At 53.7% G+C, this 24,424-nt stretch overlaps 1 protein-coding gene across 2 annotated transcripts; it reads left to right on the top strand.

The window, feature by feature from the left end:
* Positions 1 to 139: 139 nt before the first annotated feature.
* Positions 140 to 15,392, top strand: NQO2 (N-ribosyldihydronicotinamide:quinone dehydrogenase 2). Of its 2 annotated transcripts, none has more exons than XM_055406737.2 (7): positions 140 to 301; positions 1,391 to 1,494; positions 3,524 to 3,688; positions 8,575 to 8,705; positions 9,390 to 9,503; positions 10,305 to 10,406; positions 13,908 to 15,392. In XM_055406737.2, the coding sequence occupies exons 2-7, from the start codon at positions 1,488 to 1,490 to the stop codon at positions 14,055 to 14,057; spliced, it is 669 nt and encodes a 222-aa protein (XP_055262712.2). In that variant the 5' UTR covers positions 140 to 301; positions 1,391 to 1,487; the 3' UTR covers positions 14,058 to 15,392. The 2 variants fall into 2 exon arrangements, with proteins under 2 accessions (XP_055262712.2, XP_055262711.1); XM_055406736.2 differs by lacking the exon at positions 13,908 to 15,392 and adding an exon at positions 12,012 to 12,276 and having other exon boundaries at positions 142 to 301.
* Positions 15,393 to 24,424: the final 9,032 nt, after the last annotated feature.

Genomic DNA, 24,424 nt, shown 5'->3' with positions numbered 1-24,424 from the left:
GTGGCCTCGGCGCTCGTGGGCGGGGCCCGAGGGGCGCTCCGGCGAGGGGCGGGCGTGGCGGCGCTCGTGGGCGGGGCGTGGGCGGGGCGTGGGCGGGGCGTGGGCGGGGCGTGGGCGGGGCGTGGGCGGGGCCCCCGCGTCCAGCCCCGCGGAGCGCGTCCTCATTGTCCGCTCGCGACGCCTGCGAGTACGTGTCCGCGCGGCCGGAACGTGGCGTGGACGCCGGAACGTGGCGTGGACGCCGGACGTTCTCCCAGAGAGAAGTCTCGTCCTGCCGGTCGTCTCGGACGTTTTGGCCGAGGTGAGTGACCGCGCTCGCCGCGGGCCGCTTCCCGGGGCCAGGGTCTCCGCGGCCTTCCACCCCCGCGTGCCCGAGCTTCCCCCTGCACTCGCTAGGCCTGGGGCGCAGGTGTGCGCAGGCCCGTCGCTGCCCCCAGCCGCTGCCCTCCGCCCTGGACTCGGCCCGCGCTGACCCCGCGCGCGGACCGCAAGGGGCCGCCTGGGGTCAGCGAGCGGGCGGCGCGGAGACCCGGCCTGCGCCCTCGGGGTTCCGGCTCGGCCTTTGCCCCGGGTGCCAGGACCCGAAACTAGTTCCTGAGAATCTCAGACAGAAAATCCAAGAAGTGGGACGAGCATTTGGTGTGTGCTTCCTGCGCCGCTGTTCATGGTTCCAGGGGGGATGGAGGGAACACAAGGAGAGGAGCGGGCGAGGAGGCTGGAGCGAGAGTGCGTAACCGGTGTCGGCCCGCTTGGTGCGGTGTGTTGTATGTAGTTTAGCAGCCGCACGCTCTGTCTTCCTGTCGGCCTGGTAAGGGCGCCCTCTCCGCGGAAGGAGCCGTCGCTCCCTGCCATGGAGCAAGGCCAGTGGGGACGCGCTGCACGCGTGGCTGCGTCTCGGGCCTCAGTCTCTCATTCTGAGCAACTAGGGGAACTGGGCCCCACGAGGAGTCAGAGCTCCAAGGCCTCCAGCGGCCTGGCAGGTGATCTAACGGTACACTGGACCAGGCAGAGGATAAGGGGATGCCTCCCCTGCTGTCCGCACTGAAATGAAAGCATTTCTCCCTAAACCAGACTGTCTTTGGGCCCTGACCCCGGAGATCTCAGGACCAGGTGCTCCCTGAGTCTGCAGCCCATCACTCTCCGGATGTGCTCCGGGGGCTTCTGCTAGGCTCAGGATAAAGTCTTCAGCCCTGCACTACTGACCCACCCACCCCTTGGACGGAATCTCCCACCACCCAGCTCTGTTGTAACCGCATGTCCACCGTGTAGGCTGAGCACCCCAGGCCAGTCCCAACACTGCCTCATGCTTGCTGTTCCCCCTGCCTCAGCCTGCACATCGAGCTGCCCACCGTGTCTCCCCACCTCCCTCAGCATTTGTTTCCTCTTCTAGGTCATTGGCATCACTGAGAGTGACGGTGCCCCAGAGCTCGGGCCCCTGCACCCAGGACTGAGAGCACAGCCTCCTCTCGGCAGGATCTTCCCGGGACATGGCAGGTGACTATTAACTATGGGGAGTTAAACTTTGTTAAATGAAAAATTTACTAGAAATTGAATACTTTGTTATAAAAACTCCAGACAACACTCCTGTATAAAACTTGTGTATAATGTGGACTGCTACCTGGAATTATCTTGTTTTGTTTTTTCTTACTTGTTTTATTGTTCATTTCAGCCCCACCAAAACAGAATGCTTGTCTTTTCTTTGCCTCCAGCCTCTGGGATGACGCCCTGGGACATAATAGCTGCTCAATCAATAGATATTGAGTGACTGAGCCCCGAGAGTGACCATGGTTAGAAATACCACATGACACATCCCATTGTGACATCTTTTTGTTCAACACCATAGCATGAAAGTCCTTGGATTTTATAACATGAACATTTGCGTTGTTTTGCGCATATGTTGTACATTAGGGTTTCTCAACTGCGGCGCTGCTGACACTTGGGGCCAGCACACGCTTTCGGGGGGCCTGTCCTGCGCTGTGCTCTGCAGCAGCTTTGCTCTGTCTTCCACATTCTAGCAGCGCCTCCTTCCAGAGGTCACAACCGAAAAATGTCTCCAGATGTGAAACACTCCCTGGGAGGTAACACTCCCTGGTTGAGAACCATCAGTGTGGATATTCCATTTGTATCCTGTTTCCGTGAAGCCCCCAAGTTCCTTTATAACAAATGAGTCTGAGAAGTTAAAACTGTTAATCATTAATTTCACTCGTGCAGGTCAACCTTTACACTCTGCTGAGTGCCCCAAAGCTCTTTGCTTCAAACTAACATTTATATTTTCTCCTTAAGGGCCTAAACAGAATAACATGGATCAAGAGTTTAAATATTTTAGTCTTAAGTGGTTCCCACAGCTGCCTTCTAGAAGGAACTGGTATGTGACCTTGGAGACTGTCCTGAAGGACAGTGCGGCTTCAGCTGCTGCTGCTGCTAAGTCACTTCAGTCGTGTCTGACTCTGTGCAGCCCCAAAGACGGCAGCCCACCAGGCTCCGCCGTCCCTGGGATTCTCCAGGCACAAACACTGGAGTGGGTTGCCATTGCCTTCTCCAATGCATGAAGGTGAAAAGTGAAAGTGAAGTCACTCAGTCGTGTCTGACTCTTTGTGACCCCACGGACTACAGCCCACCAGGCTCCTCCACCCGTGGGAGTGTCCAGGCAAGAGTACTGGAGTGGGCTGCCATTGCCTTCTCCGTGAGGATTCAGAGATTGTTGGTATGAATGACACCGCCAGGCACTGGATGGAGCCTCTGTTGTTAGGCTCTCCACCAAAGCGGGGCTTCATGCAGGCCCTGCCTCCCCATGGAACTCAGGATCTGATTTTTTTTTTTTTTAATATGTCTTGTGTTTCAGTTTTCGGTGGAGAGGAAGGAAGCAGAGCTGTGTGTCAGCGACTGACCTGCAAACAAGGGGTTACACGAAAGATTAGTCTCAGTGGTTTCTTATTCTGATCTTAGGCAACGTGGCTAAAACGTCTCACAGTGGATAACCAGAACAGTGCAGTTCAGTCTCTCAGTCGTGTCCGACTCTCTGCGACCCCATGAATCACAGCACGCCAGGCCTCCCTGTCCATCACCAACTCCCGGAGTTCACTCAAACTCATGTCCACAGAGTCGGTGATGCCATCCAGCCATCTCATTCTCTGTCGTCCCCTTCTCCTCCTGCCCCCAATCCCTCCCAGTGTCAGAGTCTTTTGGGCTTTAAAAGAATGCAGTCATGTTATTCTTGGGGAATTGAAAGTTGACTCCTGTACACGTAAACTCAAGTAGCGGTGGACTGATACGACCAGGTTCTTACAGGCTCCTTGTTTTACAGCCGCCCCCTGTGAGCAGCGTCGGTCTTCCTGACTTAGCCGGTGAGCTGATACGACGGTTCTTACAGGCGCATTGTTTTACAGCCGCCCCCTGTAAGCAGCGTCGGTCTTCCTGACTTAGCTCCGACCGTGGTGCGCGTCCCCTTGGCAGCTTGGTCCTTGTGGAGCTTGGACAGGGAGGAATGACTCTTCAAGAGAAATGGTTTCTTGTCTGGATTTAGGTAAGAAAGTGCTCATCGTCTACGCACACCAAGAGCCCCGGTCTTTGAACGGGTCCCTGAAGGACGTGGCGGTGGCTGAGCTGAGCCAGCAGGGCTGCGCCGTCACCGTCTCTGACCTCTACGCCATGAACTTTGAGCCCAGGGCCACAGGGAGGGACATCACGGGTGAGTCACGAACGCTCCGGGTTTTTGTTTGAACTTTCTTCTTCTTGTGTCTTTTTGTGAGGCACAGCTGACATAACTGTTTCAGGTGTGCAACGCGAGGGTACGAGGTCCATGTCTGTTGCACAGTGATCACGGTGTGCCCGGCTGCCACTCGCTGCCACACACTCGTGCTTTTCCAGGCCCAGCCGCGGGGACACGCGGCGGTCTCAGCTGCAGCCCCCACGCCGTGCATGGCAGCCTGTGACCCAGACTTTGTTCCTCTGACCCTCCTCTTTGTCCCTGTTGCCCAGCCCCCACCTCAGCAGCCACCAGGCTGTTTTCTGTGTCCGTGAGCTCAGCTCCTTTCTGTTTAGTTTGGTGGGTGGAGGCAGCGGTTACTTGCTTATTAAGGTTCCACCACTCTCCCACGTGTGAGATCACACAGCATTTTTCTTTTTCTGCCTCTCACTCAGCAACACCCTCCAGGTCCGTCCACGTCGCTGCACACGGCAGGGTTTCCTCCTTTACGGCTGAGTGACGCTCCCATTGTGTGCGTGTATAGCATTTTCTTTATCCGGCTATTGTGAATACCGCTGCAGTGGACACAGGGGTGCAGACACCTCCTTTACGTCGGGTGAACACCCGAAGTGGGATTGCTGGATGGTAGTTCTGCTTTCAGTTTGGGGGGCTCCACGCTGCTTCGCTCGGTGGCTTCGCTCACCAGCCACACGAGGGTCCACTTTTCTCCACGTCCCCGCCAGCTCTGGTTGTGTCTTGTCTTACTGACGGCCGTTCTGACCAGCGAGGGGTGGCATCTCCCCATGGTTTTGCTTTGTGTCCCTGATAATCTGTGATGTTGAGCATCTTTTCACGTGCCTGTTGGCCACCTGTGTTTTCCTCAGAAAGATACCTGTTCTAATCCTCTGCTCATTTTTAAATGACTGTTACGATTGTTTTTGCCTTGAGTTTTTTTTTTAATTAAAAAAAAAAGGTAAGACTCATCATTGGACGTGACGTGCAATTCTCACGTCGAAAAGGTCTGCAGTGCATGGCTTTTCCCGCACCCCCAGCCACCCGGTTTCTCTGCTCCCAAAGAAACCAGGGTCTCCCACCGTGTTTGCATCTTTCTGGGGCGAGTTTGTGCTGTCTCTGGGTGTACCTAAAGCAATGAACAGTATAACGGCTTTTCTCTCCAGTTTTTTAAAATGGGAACGTGCGTTCCCATATGCTGTTTTGCGTGTTGTGTTCTTTTTTTCTGCCTCAGAACCCCCGTTGTCTGGAGACACCACGGTTTCAGTGGTGCCCGCTCGTGCAGTTTTGCTGTGATGACAGGACTGCAGCAGAAATGGAGGCCGCGTGCTTCCCTACCTGTGCGAGCACATCTAGAATGGAGCTGCTGGGCAGCGGGGATGTGGGTTTTGAATCTCCACAGACAGTGTCAAACTGCTTTCCGTGAGTGCTGCACCAGCCCGCTCTCCAACCACAGTGTTCCCAAGTGCTCGTCTCCTTGTTCCACCAAGTGTCGGATAATTGCCAGTCAGGCAGAAAATGGTCTGTGGTATAGGGTTTGAAATATGAGTTGTAAATACATTTTTACCTAATTTATTTTTAGTTTTGGCTTTGCTGTGGTGGCTTCTCTTCATTTACTTTTGCTTAGTTGGCTAATTTAGACCTGTGCATTTTGTGTCATATAAACTCTAAGCTTATTTTTTTAAAGGTGCTATATTATTTGGCAGGTTCCACTTTTTAAAATTAAATACTTTCTCTACTTAGAATTTATTTCAATGTCTGATGTGAGGTGTGGATCCAGTTTTTCCCAAGTACATACCCAGCTCTCATCCCCATGTTACATTATCTAGCTATTTGCCTTGACTCAAAAAACCACCTTTGTTGTGACCTGAATTCCCACGTTTTATTCTCTTCTACACTTTGTACGCTGGTTTTTTTTTTTTCCTGTCCATGACTCAGTACCACCTGGCTTTCATTATTTTGGCAAATCATTGAAGATCTCATAGAGTTGGGCCACCTTCTTTTGTCTTACTACTTTTCCCAGCTACTCCGACTTCTGCATAAAGACTTTCTGAATCAGCTTCCCAGATTGTTGACTGAGAAAATGAAAAGCACGCCATGCCGGTTGTGCTGTGCTTGGCCGCTCAGTTGTGTCCGACTCTTTGCGATCCCGTGGACTGCAACCCGCCAGGCTCCTCTGTGCATGGGATTTGCCAGCAAGAAGACTAGAGTGGGTTGCCATGCCCTCCTCCAGGGGGTGCTCCCAACCCAAGGATCAAATCCAGGTCTCCCACATTGTGGGCAGATTCTTTATTGTCTGAACCACCAGGAAAGACAGTTGTGAGTTGTTTTGTTTGGGATAAAGTGAGGACTGCAGCCTGGGAGACAGCCCCTCAGCTGTCTCTGAAACTGCTCCAGAGGTGGAGGGAAGGTCAGGATGTATGGGATTCTGGTGAAGAGGGGTCATGTAATCATCAGGCACACATTTTGGCAGAAGGTTGCTGCTAGTCATGAGGAGCACATGTCACCATTAATGATTTTAATGCTTTAAAGATATGAGGACTTACAAGAATTGGGCTCATAAAATCTTCTGAAACTACCTATCTGAAGGCGTGTTTTTCTGTTTTTTCCCGGAGCACAGAGTGCCTCATTCCAGATCTCCACCCTGAACTTCTTTAAGGGGGTGTTGAAGATCAGAGGCTACAGCAGCTTTGACTTATCCCTGTAGAGGCAGATGGCAAGTTCCAGCCTTTAGCTGGCAAGATTCTAACGGTAACAGATTAAGTTTACGGCGGAACTTTCAGTGCCACTTCTATTCCAGCAACAGGCGTGGTTCCTCACGTGTTCGCCTTCTTTTACAACCTTCCAGGTGTATTTGTGAGTTTTCTTCATGCGGACCTTGCATAAATCTTGCTTCCTGGGTTTTGTTCCTCTGTGTAGAGGACTGACCTGTGCACGTCTGTGTGCCCACCTACCCGCGGCTGCTGCTGACTTTCTCACCATTCGTAGTTTTAAGCCGATTCTCTGGGTCTTTCCTGATATACAGTCAACCCATCTGCAAGTAATAATTTCACCTATGTCTTTCCAGTAATTCCCAGTAAATTAAATACCTTTTCCCTCCTGTTTGCCATTGTGTTAACAAGACCTCAGATTTAGTATTTAGTACTGGTGGCAATGGTTGCATCCTTGCCTCTCCTTGTCTTTCTTCTAATAAACCAAACAGCTCTTTTCACTGAAAAAGCAACAGAGCGGGGACTGGGGAGGTAGTGTTGTGTGATGGAGCCTCTGGTTTTTCAGGGGATCAGGTAAGACACAGTCTCTTTGCAAACAGCATTTTAAGTGTGGTGAACAGTGGCGGAGGGTGAACACTAACAGGCCCTTCACACACCCTCCTTGTCCTGCGGCCCCAGGCAGAAGCAGGCAGAACTCTTTGGTGTGACTCATTGTAGACCTCGCTCCAGATGTTAACGAAGCGCACATTCCTGAGCGCGTTAGGAGCTCTGTAGATACAGGTAGAAACGGGGATTTGCTTTGTTCACTGGAGCTTTCAGGAGGCGTCTTAACAACGGTGTCACTTCACGGTACATGTTATAACTTACCAGTTCCCATGTTGATTTAGCTTTGTCTCCATCTTTTGTTTCAATCTGTCAGTATGTCTGCATGACTCTGGATTTCCTGTCTTACTAAAAAAGTGCGTCCACACCCACACTTATAAAAATATTACCATTTCCCCAATATTTGCACACCTTTGCTATGTATTTTTAAATTTTATCTAGACTACACGCAGCCCATACACATGTATTGTCTGTTTACCACCTCAGAAGCACACAAAGTCTGCGGTGGGCTCTACACCGGGAGGGTGGCAGCCTGAGACACAGGCTCTCCTCCTCGGAGTCTCTGGTCAGCACACAACCTCATGCACAGAAGGGTCCCAGCTGAGCTTTTGAGTGAAGGCGAGGCTGGGCTGCGGGATGCTCTCAGCTGCGGCGCCCAAGGGCAGGGCTGGCTCTCCTTGGGCCACCCTGCAGGCCTGTGTGCTGGGGGGCCACCTGAGCCCCCCACTCCTCTCTGGTTGCTTGGGAGTTACCCTGCCCCTTGTGTTGTTGTGAAAGGTAGAAACAGCCTGTTATGATGAGGTCAGAGCCCAGCAAGGTACGAGGAGACCCTCAACCACCGGTGACCATTGTTAACACTGGGCAGTGCTTAGGGCGAGTCGTGCTGCTGGGCAGGAACCCACCAAAGGCCTCGTCTTTCCGTTCAACTGCGGGGGTCCGGGCTCAGGCCCCAGCCTTGCTGCAGCCTGAGCCCCGCCGCCCAGGCCTGCTCCGGAATTGCTGAGGCCACAGACTTTTTAGAGCCGAGTGGAGAAAACGGCTGTTTCCTGTGTAAACCATGTGCCCCCACCGCAGCCCACGAGCTCGCAGAGCTGAGACCCCAGGCCGAGCTGCAGCCCTGTAGCCAGGTCACCCGCGGCCCCGGCCTCCAGCCCCTGGCCATCCCCGGGCCATCCCGGCAGTCCCCTCCGCATCGTCCGCCGGAGCGCCCCCTCCCTCCCGGTCCTCTAGACCCCGGCGGAACTCCTGCTCCATTCTCAGATCCCCGGCGCCTCACTCACCTGCTGCACACGCCGGTGAGGCCCCCGCATCCAGGCCGTGAGGTCCATGTGCCCTGGGGCTGCCCTGAGCTCGCTGCCCTGTCGTGCTACTGTGCTAACCATGTGGTTATCTGTTCCTCCTGGACCCTAGCTGCTCCTCTGTGTCCACAGTCTGACCCCAGGGCCGGCCCCTGGGCAGGTCTCAGTGACTTGACCTGCTGGGGGCGTCCAGGCAGCAGTGGCTGCAGGATTGGTGGGCCGTGGACGTTCCCCCTGAACGGGAGCCTTTGTCCTGCTCCCCCAGGCACCCTCTCCAACCCCGGCTTCTTCAACTACAGCGTGGAGACCCACGAGGCCTATAAGAAGCGGTCTCTGAGCAGTGACATCGTCGAGGAGCAGAAGAAGCTTCAGGAGGCTGACCTGGTGATATTCCAGGTTGGTTTTTCCTCTCATTGCGGTGCCGGCTCTGTGTGCAGACCCTCCCGAGACGCTGCTGGCTGCGGTGTACAGCCCCCATTCCCCTCTGGTGATGTTCCAGGTTGGTTCCCTCTCATTGCGCTGCCGGCTCTGTGTGCAGACCCTCCCGAGACGCTGCTGGCTGCGGTGTGCGGCCCCCATCCCCCTCTGGGAGTGGATTGTTGCCTGTGTTCGTCTCTTTTCCCTGACTCTGTCCTTGGACATGGTGTTGGGGCTTCTACGGGGACCACAGTGGCTCCAGGGAGGCCTCCCTGCCGCTGTGTGCGGTCAGGCTCAGCTCCTCGGAACCTCCGGGCCTGACTCCCGGATGCCCCATCTCACCCCCGGCGGGGAGAGGGGCAGGCTCCTTCCCACACCCTCCCCACAGCCCCATGGTTGGGATCACGGTCCTGTTGCCCCAGAGCAGGCTCGGTCAGGGGCCCGCAGTCACATCACAGGGACCCAGGGCCACCTGCAACAGCCACCAGGATGCCATCAGCCCTGCCCACCCAGCCCACTGCCACCGCCACTCCACACGCCTCGGAGCAGGGGGAGAAGCCGCCCACACATGCGGCCCCGGGGGGCACCCGCCTGCCCAGGCCAGGAAGGAGGCAGTGCCCCAGGCGGACGAACACCCCAGCACCTCCTCCTGCTCCCCCACAGTTCCCGCTGTACTGGTTCAGCGTGCCGGCTGTGCTGAAGGGCTGGATGGACAGGGTGCTGTGCCAGGGCTTTGCCTTCGACTTCCCTGGCTCCTACGACGATGGCCTCCTCAAGGTACGACCCCCACCCCCCCAGGATGAGGGACCCTTGTCCATCAGGGAAGGAAGGGGCATCTCAGCAAGTCACCTCTGGTTTGCCTTTGTTAACCAAACTCCCATGGAGCACCATCCGTGTGCAAGGCTTACACTGGCGAGAAAGCATGGTTCCTGGGGTCATGGCCCTTTCCTCCAGCAAAGGCTGCAGGCCATCCATGTCTAGCAGCGTGCTCGGCCGGGGGCCCGGGGGCAGCCACCCAGGGCGCCTGCTCCACAGCGCACTCATACCTGGCTGTGCACCCGTTCGCCTCTGAGTACCCGGACCCACCTTGAAAGCAGGATAACCTCAGTGGATGGTGGACTCAGCCGCTGCACAGGATGTGGTAGCTGTGGATTTCCCATGCAAGCAGATGTTCAAGATCCAAAAGCCTCAGAAAACAAGTGTGCAGAAACAGAGTGCTGAGACCTGAGATGTGTCTCAGGCCGTGAAGAGACGCTGCCCTTCACTGACCGGCCCCGGAGCCCGGCCCCACTGGCTGCAGGCGACGTGCGCCCTCCCAGCCGCCCCCCTGCACCTGCGCCTCTGCAGCCCACTCCCCCAGCATCGGGCCTGTCAGCACTGTCCATCCAGCCCACTCCCTCTGGCTGTCCCTCCCCTGCCCCGTCGGATGTCGCTGTCGCCTGCCGCTGGGCCAGACAGAGATGGGAGTGTATATCTGTCTGTTAGGGGAGGGACAGGGGAGCTGGCCTCGGTTTCCCTTCAGTCACTATAGATGACCCGCCCTGGGGTCCACGCCCGATCCTGTGCTGTCCTCCGCAGGGTAAACTGGCCATCCTGTCCTTGACCACGGCCGGCACGGCCAGCATGTACTCCAAGACTGGGGTCAACGGAGACTTCCGGTACTTCCTGTGGCCCCTCCAGGTATGCCCCCCACACAGACACACAGCTCTCCTAGCTCCTCCCACATGTGGGGGCCTGAAGGCCAGGCCATGCTGACTCCCCTGGAAACAGGATATCACAACCTCTTAGCCTTTTGGATGTTTTACTTGGCAGCCCTGGAAAGGCTGGCTGATGAAGAAAATGCTGTGATTATGAGAACCTTTGATGCTGTTTGGCCAGAGGCCAAGCCGAGCCCGGTTGGCCGATGTCTGCTCTGGGGACCCCTGAGGTGGCTTCGTGTGTCATGAGCTTCCTGCTTTTAAAAACTCTTCACCTTTGTTTCAGTTTGCAAAAGTACATATGGGAACAAAGAGACTATAAAACATAGAAATTCAGTTCTCCTAATCCCCCTTAAAACCAATCACTTTCAATGATTTAATGTGTTTCCTTACAGCCCACACACATTCTTTTCAAACACATGTGTTCACGCATTCACTTGGCGGAGCCAGCTCTTTGCCAGGGCATGCAGACTGCTCAGCTGTGGCACTCTCACCACAGGGCTCAGGCCCAGGCGCCCTGCACTGGGAGCAGGGAGTGCCAGCCCCGGGACTGGCTGGACCAGGGAGGGCCCTGTGTTCTTACACACGTACATTTTAGGACTCAGCTTACCATATTTCCTTTTTACATGAACGGTGCACCACGAACACTGCTTCACATTTCTGATTGTTTACACCTAACATGTATCTTGTGGAGAAGGCAACAGCACCCCACTCCAGTACTCTTGCCTGGACAATCCCATGAACGGAGGAGCCTGGTGGGCTGCAGTCCATCGGGTCACTAAGAGTCGGACACAACAGAGCGACTTTACTTTCACTTTTCACTTTCATGGATTGGAGAAGGAAACGGCAACACACTCCAGTGTTCTTGCCTGGAGAATCCCAGGGACGGGGGAGCCTGGTGGGCTGCTTTCTATGGGGTTGCAGAGTCGAACACGACTGAAGTGACTTAGCAGCAGCAGCAGCAACGCGTATGTTGAGCAGCCTTTCATGGTGGCACATTTAGCTGCAATAACCTCATTCAGGGCTCCCAGGTGGCTCAGTTGGTAAAGAATCCACCTGCAATGCAGGAGACCCTGGTTCGATTCCTGGGTCAGAAAGATCCCATGGAGAAGTGATAGACTACCCACTCCACTATTCTCAGACTTCCCTTTTGGCTCAGCTGGTAAAGAATCCGCCTGCAATGCGGGAGACCTGGGTTTAATCCATGGGTTGGGAAGATCCCCTGGAGAAGGAATAGGCTACCTACTCCAGTATTCTGGCCTGTATAGTCCATGGGGTCGTAGAGTCTGGCACGACTGAGTGACTTTCACTTTGATGAGTTGCCATAATTTACCTAACCAATCAAAACCATAAAACTTAGTGTGTGACTCGGCAGCAGAGATTAGCGAGCTGTGTCAGTTAGAGGCGCCCAGTGCGCTCTGCCCCCCGGGAGCGGCCAGGTCCTGAGGTTCCAGGGCAGCGCCCTTGTTCTCGGCTCCCTGGCAGTGGCAGAGGTTCTCTGAACTCCCTGAAGGTCAGCTGCATGCGCTCCCCTCGGGCGACTGAGCAGGGGGCGGCTTCTCACCGCTGTCCTCTCTTTGCGCTGTAGCACGGCACGCTGCACTTCTGTGGATTTAAAGTCCTTGCCCCTCAGATCAGTTTTGGTGCTGAAATGGCGTCCGAAGAAGAAAGAAAGAGGATGGTGGCCTCCTGGGCGCAGAGGCTGAAGACCCTTTGGGAGGAGGAGCCCATCCACTGCTCGCCCCCGTGGTACTTCGGGCAGTGACGGGGGCCACGCCTCACTGCGGGGGCCGCGCGGGAGGCATGACACATGTGACGCCATGTAGGCGCATGTAATAAAGGATGTCACGACAGCCAGGGTGTGACTGTGTCCCCAGCGTCCTGCGGGCCAGCTTCCGCCCCCACTGGCTGTCCCAGATTCTCTCCTGCGGCGCAGGTCCCTCTCCCAGGCTTGTCTTTCGTTCCTAACGCCATTCCTTCTCCTTTGTCCAGCCTGCGCAGCTAGTGTTTGTCGGTAGTGTTGGCGCGAACCTGGACTTGTTAGCTACTTGTTTTACTCTGCGACTCGCCTTGCATTTCTGTTTTCAGAGGAAACTGTAATGTGTTCACAGCTTGTGTTGCAGTGCTCTGTTTGGACTTCTTGTGTCTTTTTCTTTCTATATCATGAGTGAGCATTAAGTTTTAATTGAGCAGCTACTCCGCATATCTTTACGATTCCTGAGGGCCGGTTACAGTGCGTAGCCAGCCTTAGTGAGAAGGCGTCCCATCAGTGTGCACGAGTCCCGGGAACAGGACTGACCGTGACCCCGAGGGGCGGGCACGTGTAGCTGGAGCATCTCCTCCCCAGCCTGCCCCTCCTCTTCATGGTCGTCGTCACTGCCCAGGACGGGGCCCTTCTCCTCAGCGGTCCCACCACCACCCCATCACGGTCCCAGCTGCACCTGGTCACACACCCTCACCTGCCTCCCCCTTGTCCACCCCCCGTCCCTGCCCCCCGGCGTCTTCAGACCCTGCTCCACCCTCATTTTCTTCCTCCTCTTCAGCTGATCCACCAGCAGATAGTTTCCTGTTCTTAGTTTCCCTCTGCATCTTCATCCCTCCCTCAGCGCTGTCATCCTCAAATCAGATTGATTTTTCAGGGTCATGTCTGTCTTTCTTGACAGTTTTCTTCAAGCTTTTTCAGAGCATCCCCACATTCCCTTTCCGTGCCACCTTCCCAGAGCCTCTCTGGGGCCGTCCCCGCCAGGTGCCTTCTCAGGGTCCCCTCCAGACTGTCTTCATCATCTCTTTTGAGCCTCGGTTCTCTCGAGACGGTTCTCTTCAGACCGTTGGAACTGGCTTCTTCAGATGCTCTCCGGGCCCTGCTCTTGGGCAGCTTTTACAGACGCATCTTCTTCAAAACCTCCCCCATCCCCTATGTCTCGTGCCTTTCACGTGTCAGTTCTTTAAACGCCATGCTTGCTGCAGCTTCTTCAGCCTCCATCCTGCTGTGCTGGGATGTTCAGGCAGGGCCTTGCATAGGAGACGCTGCGCTTTGAAGCAAAGATGGGCTTTGAACACTGACTGCCCTTGCAGCCTCAGGACACTGAAGCAACCCTCGTTCTCTTGGGTTCTCCGCAGCCTGGTCCCATCCTGGGACAGAGGCGTGAGAACGACCAGATGTCCTTCCCATGGAGGGTTTGAACCTAGCCACTAGTATCCCCTGTGTCCTTGGGACACAGGTCATATCTGGACATCTGTCCAAGAGAAGGAGCTTCCTAACTGGCCCAGAGCTCGGTTTCCTCCGCCCCCTTCAGCACCTGTGTACGATCCTCAAAATCCACATGACGAAGCATCTTTGGTGACATTGGCTCGGTCACAGCTCACTCAGGACAGTCCTAGGGCTTTTATCGAGAGACCACTTCCTGGGGAGCTTGCACCTCTCCTGAGCCTCGTTCTCCCCTTCAGTATGCAGGCTTTAGCTTCTGATTTCTTCTCCATGCAGAGATATCAGCAGATCCCCCCTTCAGAAAACTGCAGCACCATCTCCTGTAAGATCATCTCCTTGGAAAGGGTGTGGATGGCTTCACTGCGATGTCTGGGGACAAGCCAGTCATCAACCCAAGGCCTTTCTCTCCTGCTCCCCTGCTTCTGAGGTTGGGGGTTTGGGGTTTTCTCTGCAGAGGTGTCTCAGCTTTGCTAGCATCATCGTGTGTGTCTGCAGAGGAACCTGACTGACATGCCATCACGGAGAAGCCAGTTAGCCTGATGTGCGGAGCTGACATCTTCAGCAGTGTCGGGGAACCAGCCTTCTTTCCAGGGGTGTCATTGGCTGCTGCCCAGAAGATTGGTTTCTTTGCTAGGATCTCCTGGGCTCACAGCAGGGCACCTGGACTCACAATCACTCAGGTTCAGAAACCTGGCAGAGGTTGGGGCAACACTAAACAGAGGCTCTTTTTGAGAAATGACGTGCAGAGACCCCACGGCAAGTTCATCATGAGAAAGTTCCTTCATTGTGGGGAAAGAGTAAAGCTGAGCCGAGTGCCCAGCTCAGCAAGGGCCCCGTGTTTGTGGGTCACACGGGTGCTTCTGCAGAGTTTCTGGTTGAGATTGAAACCCTACTGAGACTTCCAGTTCCTGCTCTTGGCAGATGGCAGATGAGATTTCTCAAAAGGCCTCCTGGAGCACTGCCCCCAGAGGCCATTTAAGTCGCAAGAAACACACTTCTAAAAATAAATCGTGGAAAACAGGGACATGTCCAAGTGTATCCCAGCTCTGTCCCCTCCATACCCGCAACCGACACACACAGCAGCCTTGTCCCATAACAACAAACACCTAACGAGCTGCTGGCAGCAGAATGGACAGAAATATGGACCTTCCAGATCACATGCTGATACCAATGCCCTGTGTTACCAGTTCAGTCGCTCAGTCGTGTCCGACTCTTCGCGACCCCATGAATCACCTCCCTGTCCATCACCAATTCCCGGAGTTCACTCAAACGCATGTCCATTGAGTCGGTGATGCCATCCAGCCATCTCATTCTGTCATCCCCGTCTCCTCCCACCCCCAATCCCTCCCAGCATCAGAGTCTTCTCCAGTGAGCAACTCGTCACATGAGGTGGCCAAAGTATTGGAGTTTCAGCTTCAGCATCAGTCCTTCCAATGAACACCCAGGATTGATCCCCTCCAGAATGGACTGGTTGGATCTCCTTGCAGTACAAGGGACTCTCAAGAGTCTTCTCCAGCACCACAGTTCAAAAGCATAAATTCTTCGGCGATCAGCTTTCTTCACAGTCCAACTCTCACATCCATACATGACCATGGGAAAAACCATAGCCTTGACTAGACGGACCTTTGTTGGCAAAGTAATGTCTCTGCTTTTTAATATGCTATCTAGGTTGGTCATAACTTTCCTTCCAAGGAGTAAGTGTCTTTTAATTTCCTGGCTGCAATCAGCATCCACAGTGATTTTGGGGCCCAAAAAAATAAAGTCTGACACTGTTTCCACTGTTTCCCCATCTATTTGCCATGAAGTGATGGGACCCGATGCCATGATCTTCGTTTTCTCAATGTTGAGCTTCAAGCCAAACTTTTCACTCTCCTCTTTCACTTTCATCAAGAGGTTTTTTAGTTCCTCTTCACTTTCTGCCATAAGGGTGGTATCATCTGCATATCTGAGGTTATTGATATTTCTCCCAGCAATCTTGATTCCAGCTTGTGCTTCTTCCAGCCCAGCGTTCCTCATGATGTACTCTGCATATAAGTTAAATAAGCAGGGTGACAATATACAACCTTGATGTACTCCTTTTCCTATTTGGAACCAGTCTGTGGTTCCGTGACCAGTTCTAACTGTTGCTCCCTGACCTGCATACAGGTTTCTCAAGAGGCAGGTCAGGTGGTCTGGTATTACCATCTCTTTCAGAATGTTCCACAGTTTATGAGTCCTCGCTATTAGCAGTGCTCTATGATACCAGTGTTCCAACCCAGAAAGAAGCGAGAGACCAGACCCTGGGTTTGAGCACTGTGGCCAGCTCAGTTGAGACTTTACGTAAAGAGGGCTGCCCGTCTGAGGAGGCCCTTCTCACAGGAAGACAGGAAGCTGAGCTGTCTCCGTCTCAGCTCTGTGTAGAAGAGTCTCCTGCACTGTGCGGTCCTGGAGTGAGACTAATTCTGCCCACATCTACAGAGAAAGGGGAAATCTAAAGAAATTAAGTGGCCCCAAATGATAGCTCAGTTGGTAAAGAATCTTCCTGCAGTGCAGGAGACCCTGATTCTATTCCTGGGTTGGGAAGATCCACTGGAGAAGAGAAAGGCTACCCACTCCAGTGTTCTTGGGCTTCCCGTGTGGCTCAGCTGGTAAAGAATCTGCCTGCAATGCAAGAGACCCAGGTTCAATTCCTGGATTGGGAAGATCCTCTGGTAAAGGGACAGCCTACCTACTCCAGTATTCTTGGGCTTCTCTTGAGCCTCAGCTGGTAAAGAATCTGCCTGCAATGCAGCAGACCTGGATTCAATCCCTGGGTTGGGGAAGATTCCCTGGAGAAGGGAAAGGCTACCCACTCCAGTATTCTGATCTGGAGAAGTCCATGGACTGTATAGTCCATGGACTCACAAAGAGACACATCTGAGTGACTTTCACTTCACAAACAATGACAGTCCTCAGTAGAGGAAAAAGTCAACAGATTTGCTCCAGAGGAAAACATCATCTGACGCCTGTGAGGATGCTCCCTGAGCAAGTCAGCGTCACAGGAACCCCCAAATGGCCAAATACATGCAGAGACTGCATGAGACAAGAATCAGCAGAAACACCAGGTGGTAGATTTTACCAACCAGGAGCTTTGGATATCGCTGCTATGCGATGGATAACACAAAGTAATGGTGTAAAAAGTATGTAAAGGAGTGGAAATGGAATCAAACCTGAGCAGCAGAGAGACATTCAAAAGTGACCAAATGGCTTTGAAAACATAACGCAGTGAGTGAGTGAAATGGTCGCTTAGACACAGGTCCAGAGAATGGATATGTGCACTTCACAGTCATAGAGCTGAACGTCACAAAGCACCTGACTCCATGCACAAACACAGCAGAGACAGACTCATCTGGAGAGTCTACCGAGGTGCCAGGACGATAATGGAACATTCAGGAGTGTGATGGGAGGGGCACACAGCTCTTCCCTGTCCTTTGAGCCATCAGTCTATGACAGCTGTATATTTGAAATCATTTAAGAAAGTAGCAATAGAGTCAGTCTAGGTATTACTGGTGTAAAGCCTTCTGAGGGGATGAGCTGAGACAGTTGCTTTTTCGGAGCCTGCCCTGGGGGCCTCGAGGGCCAGGTGAGCTCTGAACCATCTAAGATGTGACTGTCCCAATGGACTAAGTCCAGAGGCCTGAAGGACATAAACCCGACGGTGACCCCCAGATGGCCGGATCAGAGGCACAGTGCTGGTGGGCAGTTCAGACCTCCTAAACCCCTCACCTCCTTGGGGTTATAAGTGAAAACCCCGAGAAAACCACCAAGAACTTTGTGCAGTTTGGGTAGAAGTGGGGAGCCCAGCGAGTAAGGGCATTTAGGGACTCACAGTATTAACTGGAGGAACATGAAGGATTCATTCCCAAAGCTGGTGCTGCAGGTGGCCCGAGCTGCTGCTGGAGCAGGGCCCTGCCAGCCCGGGCCTTTCTGTCTGGCCCTTCTCTGAGGACCGTCCTCTCCTGGCCCACAACCCCTCAGGAGAGAAGGGTTGGGCTGACAGACTAGCTAGAGCTCACAGAGGCCCCCCTTTCGCAACAACCATATGGAAGCCCGAAATAAATTCTTCAGGAAGGAAAAAACCATCTTTCCAAGAGGTGCCAGATTTAGAAACATGAGCTGTCAGAGATGAGGATGAAAAGCTTTGACGAGAACTTTGCTTCATTCTCAAACTCCTGGAAGAATGACCTAAAACATTTTCGCGTTATGTATGTATTATCTTTTTAAGGTCTGATGCAGAACAAGAATTGATGATGTAATTGCATTGCTCTGGCCCCCGGCCCAGCGTTTGGCCTTTGGTGCTGCCCCCTGGCACGGGGGGCATTTCCCATTCCCCCTCCAGGGAGGACGAACATCCTCACAGGGGCATCCGAGAGGCCGGAGCTCCTGGCCTGGGACAGCGAGGCACAGGACAGGTGAGCCTGCAGGCCTTCCCAGGTCCTGTGCCTCTGTGGTCACCCTGCCATCTGAGTGTAACGGTCTCAGTCTCGGAGAGCTTAGGCCAGTCCTTCCCGCTGTGGGCTGAGTCCAGGACTGGAGAGAAGAAAATAAAATTCCATTCTTACAGTCAAGTCGATACTTATTGGGGTGTGGCTGTGGCTGAGGGCAAAATCAGCACCCTGTTAGCCTGGGTCTACAACGTGAACTTCTTTTATTTTCAGAAGAGCGCAAAACCGCTCACCTAAAACGACAAAGTCAGACGGGGTTTCTGACAGTTTGTTTCCTCATGAGGACATGATTTACTCTGTCCTAGTTTCCGGTTGTATGTGTTGCGAAATCGAATGCCAGTGAATGTGCCAGTTACCGCTGAGTGTGAATGACCTCTGTGTTTAGAGTGTGCCCTGAGCAAGCCTTCCTGCTCAGCTGCTCAGTGATGCTACTGATGCTTTTCTTCTTCTTGAATTACCACCGAGAGGAATGTTTTTCCCAGGAGGATTCCTTTCTTGTCCGGATTTAGGTGAAAAGGTGGTCACTGTCTCTGTCTTCAATGGATCCCTGACGTGCCCCGGAGGTGGCTGAGCTGAGCCGGCAGGGCCATGGCCGCGCCGTGCCATCTCTGTGTAGTGGACATTGAGCTGAGGGCCGCGGGGAAGATGGTGAGTTTACAGTTGATATTTACACCCAGTCTCTAAAGGTTTCCCTTCTTTTTCTCGTAAGAAATTATCCAGCTGTGACCACATGTTGAACGGCAAAACAAGGTCCAGGAGTAGGGTTTAAGGAAAGGAGCTGGTGGTACCCCTTTATCATTTCAAAGCCATGAACATCCATTTCCAGTCCGAGTGCAGACAAATGAGCCCTTTGAGCTACCGACTGGCCAAGCTCACGGGCCTGAGATGGGCTTTCAACACTACTGGGACTACTGGACCAGTCCCATTTGACCCGACAGCTTGTACTGGTTCTGTTTGCTGTCCTCAAAAGGTGGAGCATCTAGCATAGACATCTGCATGGAGTATGTTTATGCACACAACACTGTTGATTAATACAGCACTACCTGACACCATGAGCCTGTAAGTCACAAGTGACTTGAAGGTGTCACAAGTGACTTGAAGGTCTCACAAGGGAAGGTTTTCTCATAAATACAAGACCTCATGCTCCATCATTCTCCCTCTTTCCTATCCAAATAATAGGTCCAAAAAAAAAAAAAAGGACAGCAGAGTTTTAAACTTAGGACACCAGCACAGGTCCTGACTTTCCCCACTCAAGACAAAGCATGCTCGTAAACCCTTAGGCACGCGCTCCACCGCTAACGGCTCTGATCTCTGACTTAAACCCTCAGGCACGCGCTCCACCGCTAACGGCTCTGATCTCTGACGTAAACCCTCAGGCACGCGCTCCACCGCTAACGGCTCTGATCGCTGACGTAAACCCTCAGGCACGCGCTCCACCGCTAACGGCTCTGATCGCTGACGTAAACCCTCAGGCACGCGCTCCACCGCTAACGGCTCTGATCTCTGACGTAAACCCTCAGGCACGCGCTCCACCGCTAACGGCTCTGATCTCTGACGTAAACCCTCAGGCACGCGCTCCACCGCTAACGGCTCTGATCTGACTCTGTAGTGCTGGTCCCGCCAGACGCTGAGTCTGGGGTGGTGAGCAGGTCAGCTTCCCGGCAGCGTGGGGTCAGCGTCTGTAGGCTGGAGATAACAAGCTTCAGGCTCGTGTATTTTACAGAAAAGTCTCCACGCGGCAGGCCTTCCGTGTCGCACACCACCTGGTACTTCACACGTGTTCCATGCTCAGTGGTTGTTACTGACACCCGAGTCCACGGGAAGGTGGTCCTGGGGACGCAGCCAGAACCACAGGACCACAAAGTTGACGTTCTGCGTCTCCAGGCCAAACACAGCTGGGGCTTCTCAGTCAGCCCAGCTGCGGCCAACTTGGACCCAGCCTTGCCACCATTGTCATGGTCCCTGGGATCACAGGCACCCTGCCCATCAAGGCTGGAGGACTGGAGGAGAGTCCCCTTTTCTCTGTGCACCCTGACGCTTGTCCCTGCTTATGTTCTTCACACATGGACGCTGGCCCGAGAGTCAGCAGCTGCCCACGTATCGATTCTCATCTGAGGTGCGGCCACCCCGAGCCGTGGAGCCCCCCACAGTGGGCCCCCTACCGCATGTCCTGGCCTCAGGCCTGTAGAAGAGCAGACGAGTCCCAAGGGATCTGGGTCTCCAGTGACTCAGAGAGAAGGAAGTCTCGAGCCTGGCCCTCTGGCCCACTCCCCAGCACCAAGGGGGACAGTCTGGGCTGGGTGTTTGCTTCCCTCTGGTGGTGGGTGCTGGAGGGAGCAGAGACCAGGTGGCCTCCCTGGAGCGGCTCTGTGACTCTCTCCCGCCCCCCGGGTTCCTCCCACCCCAGTCTATCATGAACACCCCATGCTTTGTGTCACCACGGCTCTTCACCCAACTGTTCCCTCCCTCCTTTATTCCCAGGGGTGCAGCACAACAGACACCCCGGCCGCTCCCCACGGCAGGGGTGTGAGCCGGCCTCCCCCAGAGCGCGTCCAGGCTCTGACCTGCCCTCCTCTGTCAGCCCTGACAGTCAGTCTGGACAATCAGTCGTCAGCTTGAAGAGCTGAATCTGAACACAGAGAAGAAACTCCGGCTGGGACATGATCACCTACTTTGCCCTCATGGCCCCCTCTGGTGCTGTGTGAAGCTTTGTGCTAAAGCAGGGGTCCCCACCCTCCAGGGTCCAAGGCGCCTGATGATCGGAGGTAGAGCTGATGTAGTGGTCATAAAGTACACAGTAAACATAATACCCGTGAATCATCTGGAAACCAGCGCTGACCTCCTGAATCCTCGGGACGGAGCCCAGAGCAGCCCTTCTGGCCATGTTCTCTGACGTGTGGCGCACCAGGCACCCCCAGGCTGAGGCTGCAGCGGGGTGACAAGCGCCAGCATGGTGTCCCGGGACATCTGGAACCAAACGCAGCCATCTCGTGCTGCTTCCTGCAGGATGCAGGACGTCCACGTGGAGCAAAGGCCGAACAGACCATCTCCAGGAGGAAGCGTGTCTGCTCAGAAAGGGGGTGGCTGGCTGGAGGCTCTGAGAGTAGAATTCAGAAGTGTGATGGCCACCACGGGAAACTGCCTTCTCGCTCCGTGGGACCTAGACTGTAGCTGGTCTCGGCCGTAGACAGAAGGCAGAAAAACTGCAGGCATCACTCCAGGACATCCTGTGCACTCGGCCTGACCCCACTCAAGGTCTGCTTGGCAGGGCCACGTAAGGGTGTCTGTTTTGAGCTTAAGGGCATTTAGTCTGTCTTGAAGGGGCTTTGGGATGCTCGTTTCTCTGAGTGAACGTGGTGGTGGTGGGGGTTCCAGCTGACAGTCCTGTGTGTGATGTCTGTGCTGTGGGCTGCACATTTGTGCATCTGAGGTCCTTGCCATCACATGAGCTTTGCTCCTGATGCTGCCTCAGAGAAAGGAAAGTAACGGGCACTATGGGTCCCGGGGCTAGCAGTCCTCTGAGGACAATAACCAATAACCTGGGAAGTAACTGGCCAGGCACTCAGCTCACAGAGGGGGCCTGGCTCTGGGGCTTCTCCAGGGAGGCCAGGGGTCCACGGCATGGTGTCAGCACCCCCACTGGATCCTACCCAGCAGGGGGCTGAACAAGCCACCAGCACGGCCCCCTCTGCAGGGGAACCAGGCTCCCAGCCACACCCAGGCATCTGTGGCTGGGAGGGGGGTCTATGCAGCCCCCGTGCTCGGAGGCCTTGCCCCTGCTCACCTTGGGTTTCGGGTGCTGCTCGCCAGGGTGGCCTCTTGCTCGCCCAGGAGCTCCAGACCCATCCAGCCTGAGGTGTACCTCCTCCACCGGGTCTGAACCCCCCACCAGCTGTGCTCCGGCAGGCTGTGTCCCTCAGCTCGGGGGCCCCGGAGAGTTGACTGAGGTCTTCCATTCACTCTTTTATTGCCCCTTTAATATATCCCTTATGTTAAACTCCTATTTAACCTGCTATGTGCCTTCTGCCTCCTCAGTTCAATTCAGTTCAGTCGCTCAGTCACGTCCGACTCTTTCTGACTCTATGAACTGCAACACGCCAGACGCCCTGTCCGTCACCATCTCCCGGAGTTTACTCAAACTCATGTCCATCCAGTCGGTGATGCCATCCAACCATCTCATCCTCTGTTGTCCCCTTCTCCTCCTGCCTTCAATCTTTCCCAGCATCAGAGTCTTTTCTAGTGAGTCAGTTCTTCACATCAGGTGGCCAAGGTATTGGAGTTTCAGCATCCTCATCAGTCCTTCCAACGTATATTCAGGACTGATTTCCTTTAGGATGGACTGGTTGGATCTCCTTGCAGTCGAAGGGACTCTCAAGAGTCTTCTCCAACACCATAGTTCTAAAGCATCAATTCTTCAGTGCTCAGCCTTCTTTATGATCCAACTCTCCTGGCAGCACCGGGACAGCTCCATTTCATGTTGCATGTAAAGGCTTCGTGATCAATAACCTACATAGTCAGGAACTTCCATGAATTAGGGTGACTGATGTTTTCCAGTCAAGTCGAGCCTTCCCCATCTTCAGAGGCTGTTCCAGAGGCCCCTGGGTTCGCGCCCCACGACCCTGTCTCGCGCTTTCATGAATCAGGGTGACTGATGTTTCCCAGTCGAGTCGAGCCTCCCCATCTTCAGAGGCTGTTCCAGAGACCCCTGGATTCGCGCCCCACGATGCTGTCTCGCGCTTTCATGGAGCTCATTCTCCACTACGGTGACTTTTCGTCACAGATGCGTGCACAGAGCCGTGTTTTCTTCTACCCTTGCTGTTTCTCCTTTCCGGAAGTAATGAGAATTTATGAAGAAAATATTAATTACATTTAATATTTTAACTTAATTCTTGAGGACTTATCTGAAGAAAATTGTTTAAAAATCACCAAGTTACAGATTTTTTTTTAATGAAGAAAATTCTAAGTATTATTTGATGAAGGAAGTTCCACTGTATCACACTGACATAACAGTATAAACCGAGAGGAAAAATACATGGTGTTACTCATGACCTCGGAGAAGGAAATGGCAACCCACTCCAGTGTTCTTGCCTGGAGAATCCCAGGGAAGGGGGAGCCTGGTGGGCTTCCGTCTATGGGGTCACACAGAGTCGGACACGATTGAAGTGACTTAGCAGCAGCAGCACTCATGACCTAGAAACCTGCTTACTGTGAGTTGGAATCAGGTGAAGCAGGATTATGCAGTCATCAGGAACGGGCTTCATGTTGATGTAGGAACCAGCACAATATTGTAAAGCAATTATCCTTCAGTGAAAAAGAAATACATTAAAAAAAAAAAAAAGATGAAGAAGATTGAGCTTCCCTGGTGGCTCAGACAGTAAAGAATCCGCCTACAATGCAGCAGACCCAAGTTCAATCCCTGGGTCAGGAAGATCCCCTGGCGTAAAGGGATGGCACCCCACTCCAGTATTCTTGCCTGGAAAATTCCCTGGACAGAGAATCCTGACAGACTACAGTCCATGGGATGGCAGAGAGTCAGACACAACTGAGTGACTAACACTTTCACTTTTTTTTCCCCCCAAGGGGCAGCTCCTAGGATCTCACTCTGTTCACTGGCTGAGAAGCCAGCCTGTCACATCCTATTTCCGGGGCCTGGCAGAATTTGTGAGACTCTGGGCAAGAGACAGTATCGGGGACCAGCCTCGATATGACCCAGGGTATCCTTGGGATGAATGGCGTCGGCGTCAGAGAGACAGAGAGAGAAAGAGAGAGACAGGGGCTGATGATTCCTTGGTTTACGCTGGAAACCAATAAAACCCCAGCACGGGGCTTGCTCTGTTTACGTAGGCCACAGGCGCCCTCTCGAATCACTGGAGGCACCCCACCAGGGCACCCCCTCGAGTGGGTCTTAGAAGCCCAGGCAGATAAGTAAACTCAGAGGGCCCAGCGCTCCAAGGATCTCAACCAGAAAAAGGAGAATAGAGAAAAGGATGGAAAAAGAGAAAGAACGACACGGGGAGACCAAGCTTCAGGAGCAAGGCCCAAAACTTTATTTTCCAGTGTTGCTTTTATACCCTAAGTTATGCGCATAAGAAACAGAGAAAGGGAGGTATAGATTCACACCAAAATCACGTGGGGTCAGCAGTCTTGACCTTTATCAGGATCAGGGCATATTTTTGTGTATCTCGCGATAAAAGTTTTTAGGTGGTTTACATCATCTTCTGGCCAGGGGGCCTGCTAACAGTTTATGGCCCTCTCTCCTAACAATAGGTTAGTTAGCAAGTAAAAGGCTTATATTCTTTTAAGGTGACTTTCCTAGAGTCAGGTGCTAGA

The sequence above is a fragment of the Moschus berezovskii genome, chromosome 23, assembly GCF_049115385.1.
Source record: "Moschus berezovskii isolate FMDL1 chromosome 23, NW_MosBer_1.0, whole genome shotgun sequence".
Taxonomy (NCBI): Eukaryota; Metazoa; Chordata; class Mammalia; order Artiodactyla; family Moschidae; genus Moschus; species Moschus berezovskii.
Note: the sequence above shows the minus strand (reverse complement) of the source record. Positions and strands in the feature narration are given on the sequence as shown.

Bases quoted from the DNA above. Each gene is read 5' to 3' on its own strand.
- NQO2 (XM_055406736.2), top strand. The intron at 8,706-9,389 runs GTTGGTTTTTCC...GCTCCCCCACAG, and splicing joins CTGACCTGGTGATATTCCAG to TTCCCGCTGTACTGGTTCAG. The intron at 10,407-12,011 runs GTATGCCCCCCA...TTTGCGCTGTAG, and splicing joins ACTTCCTGTGGCCCCTCCAG to CACGGCACGCTGCACTTCTG.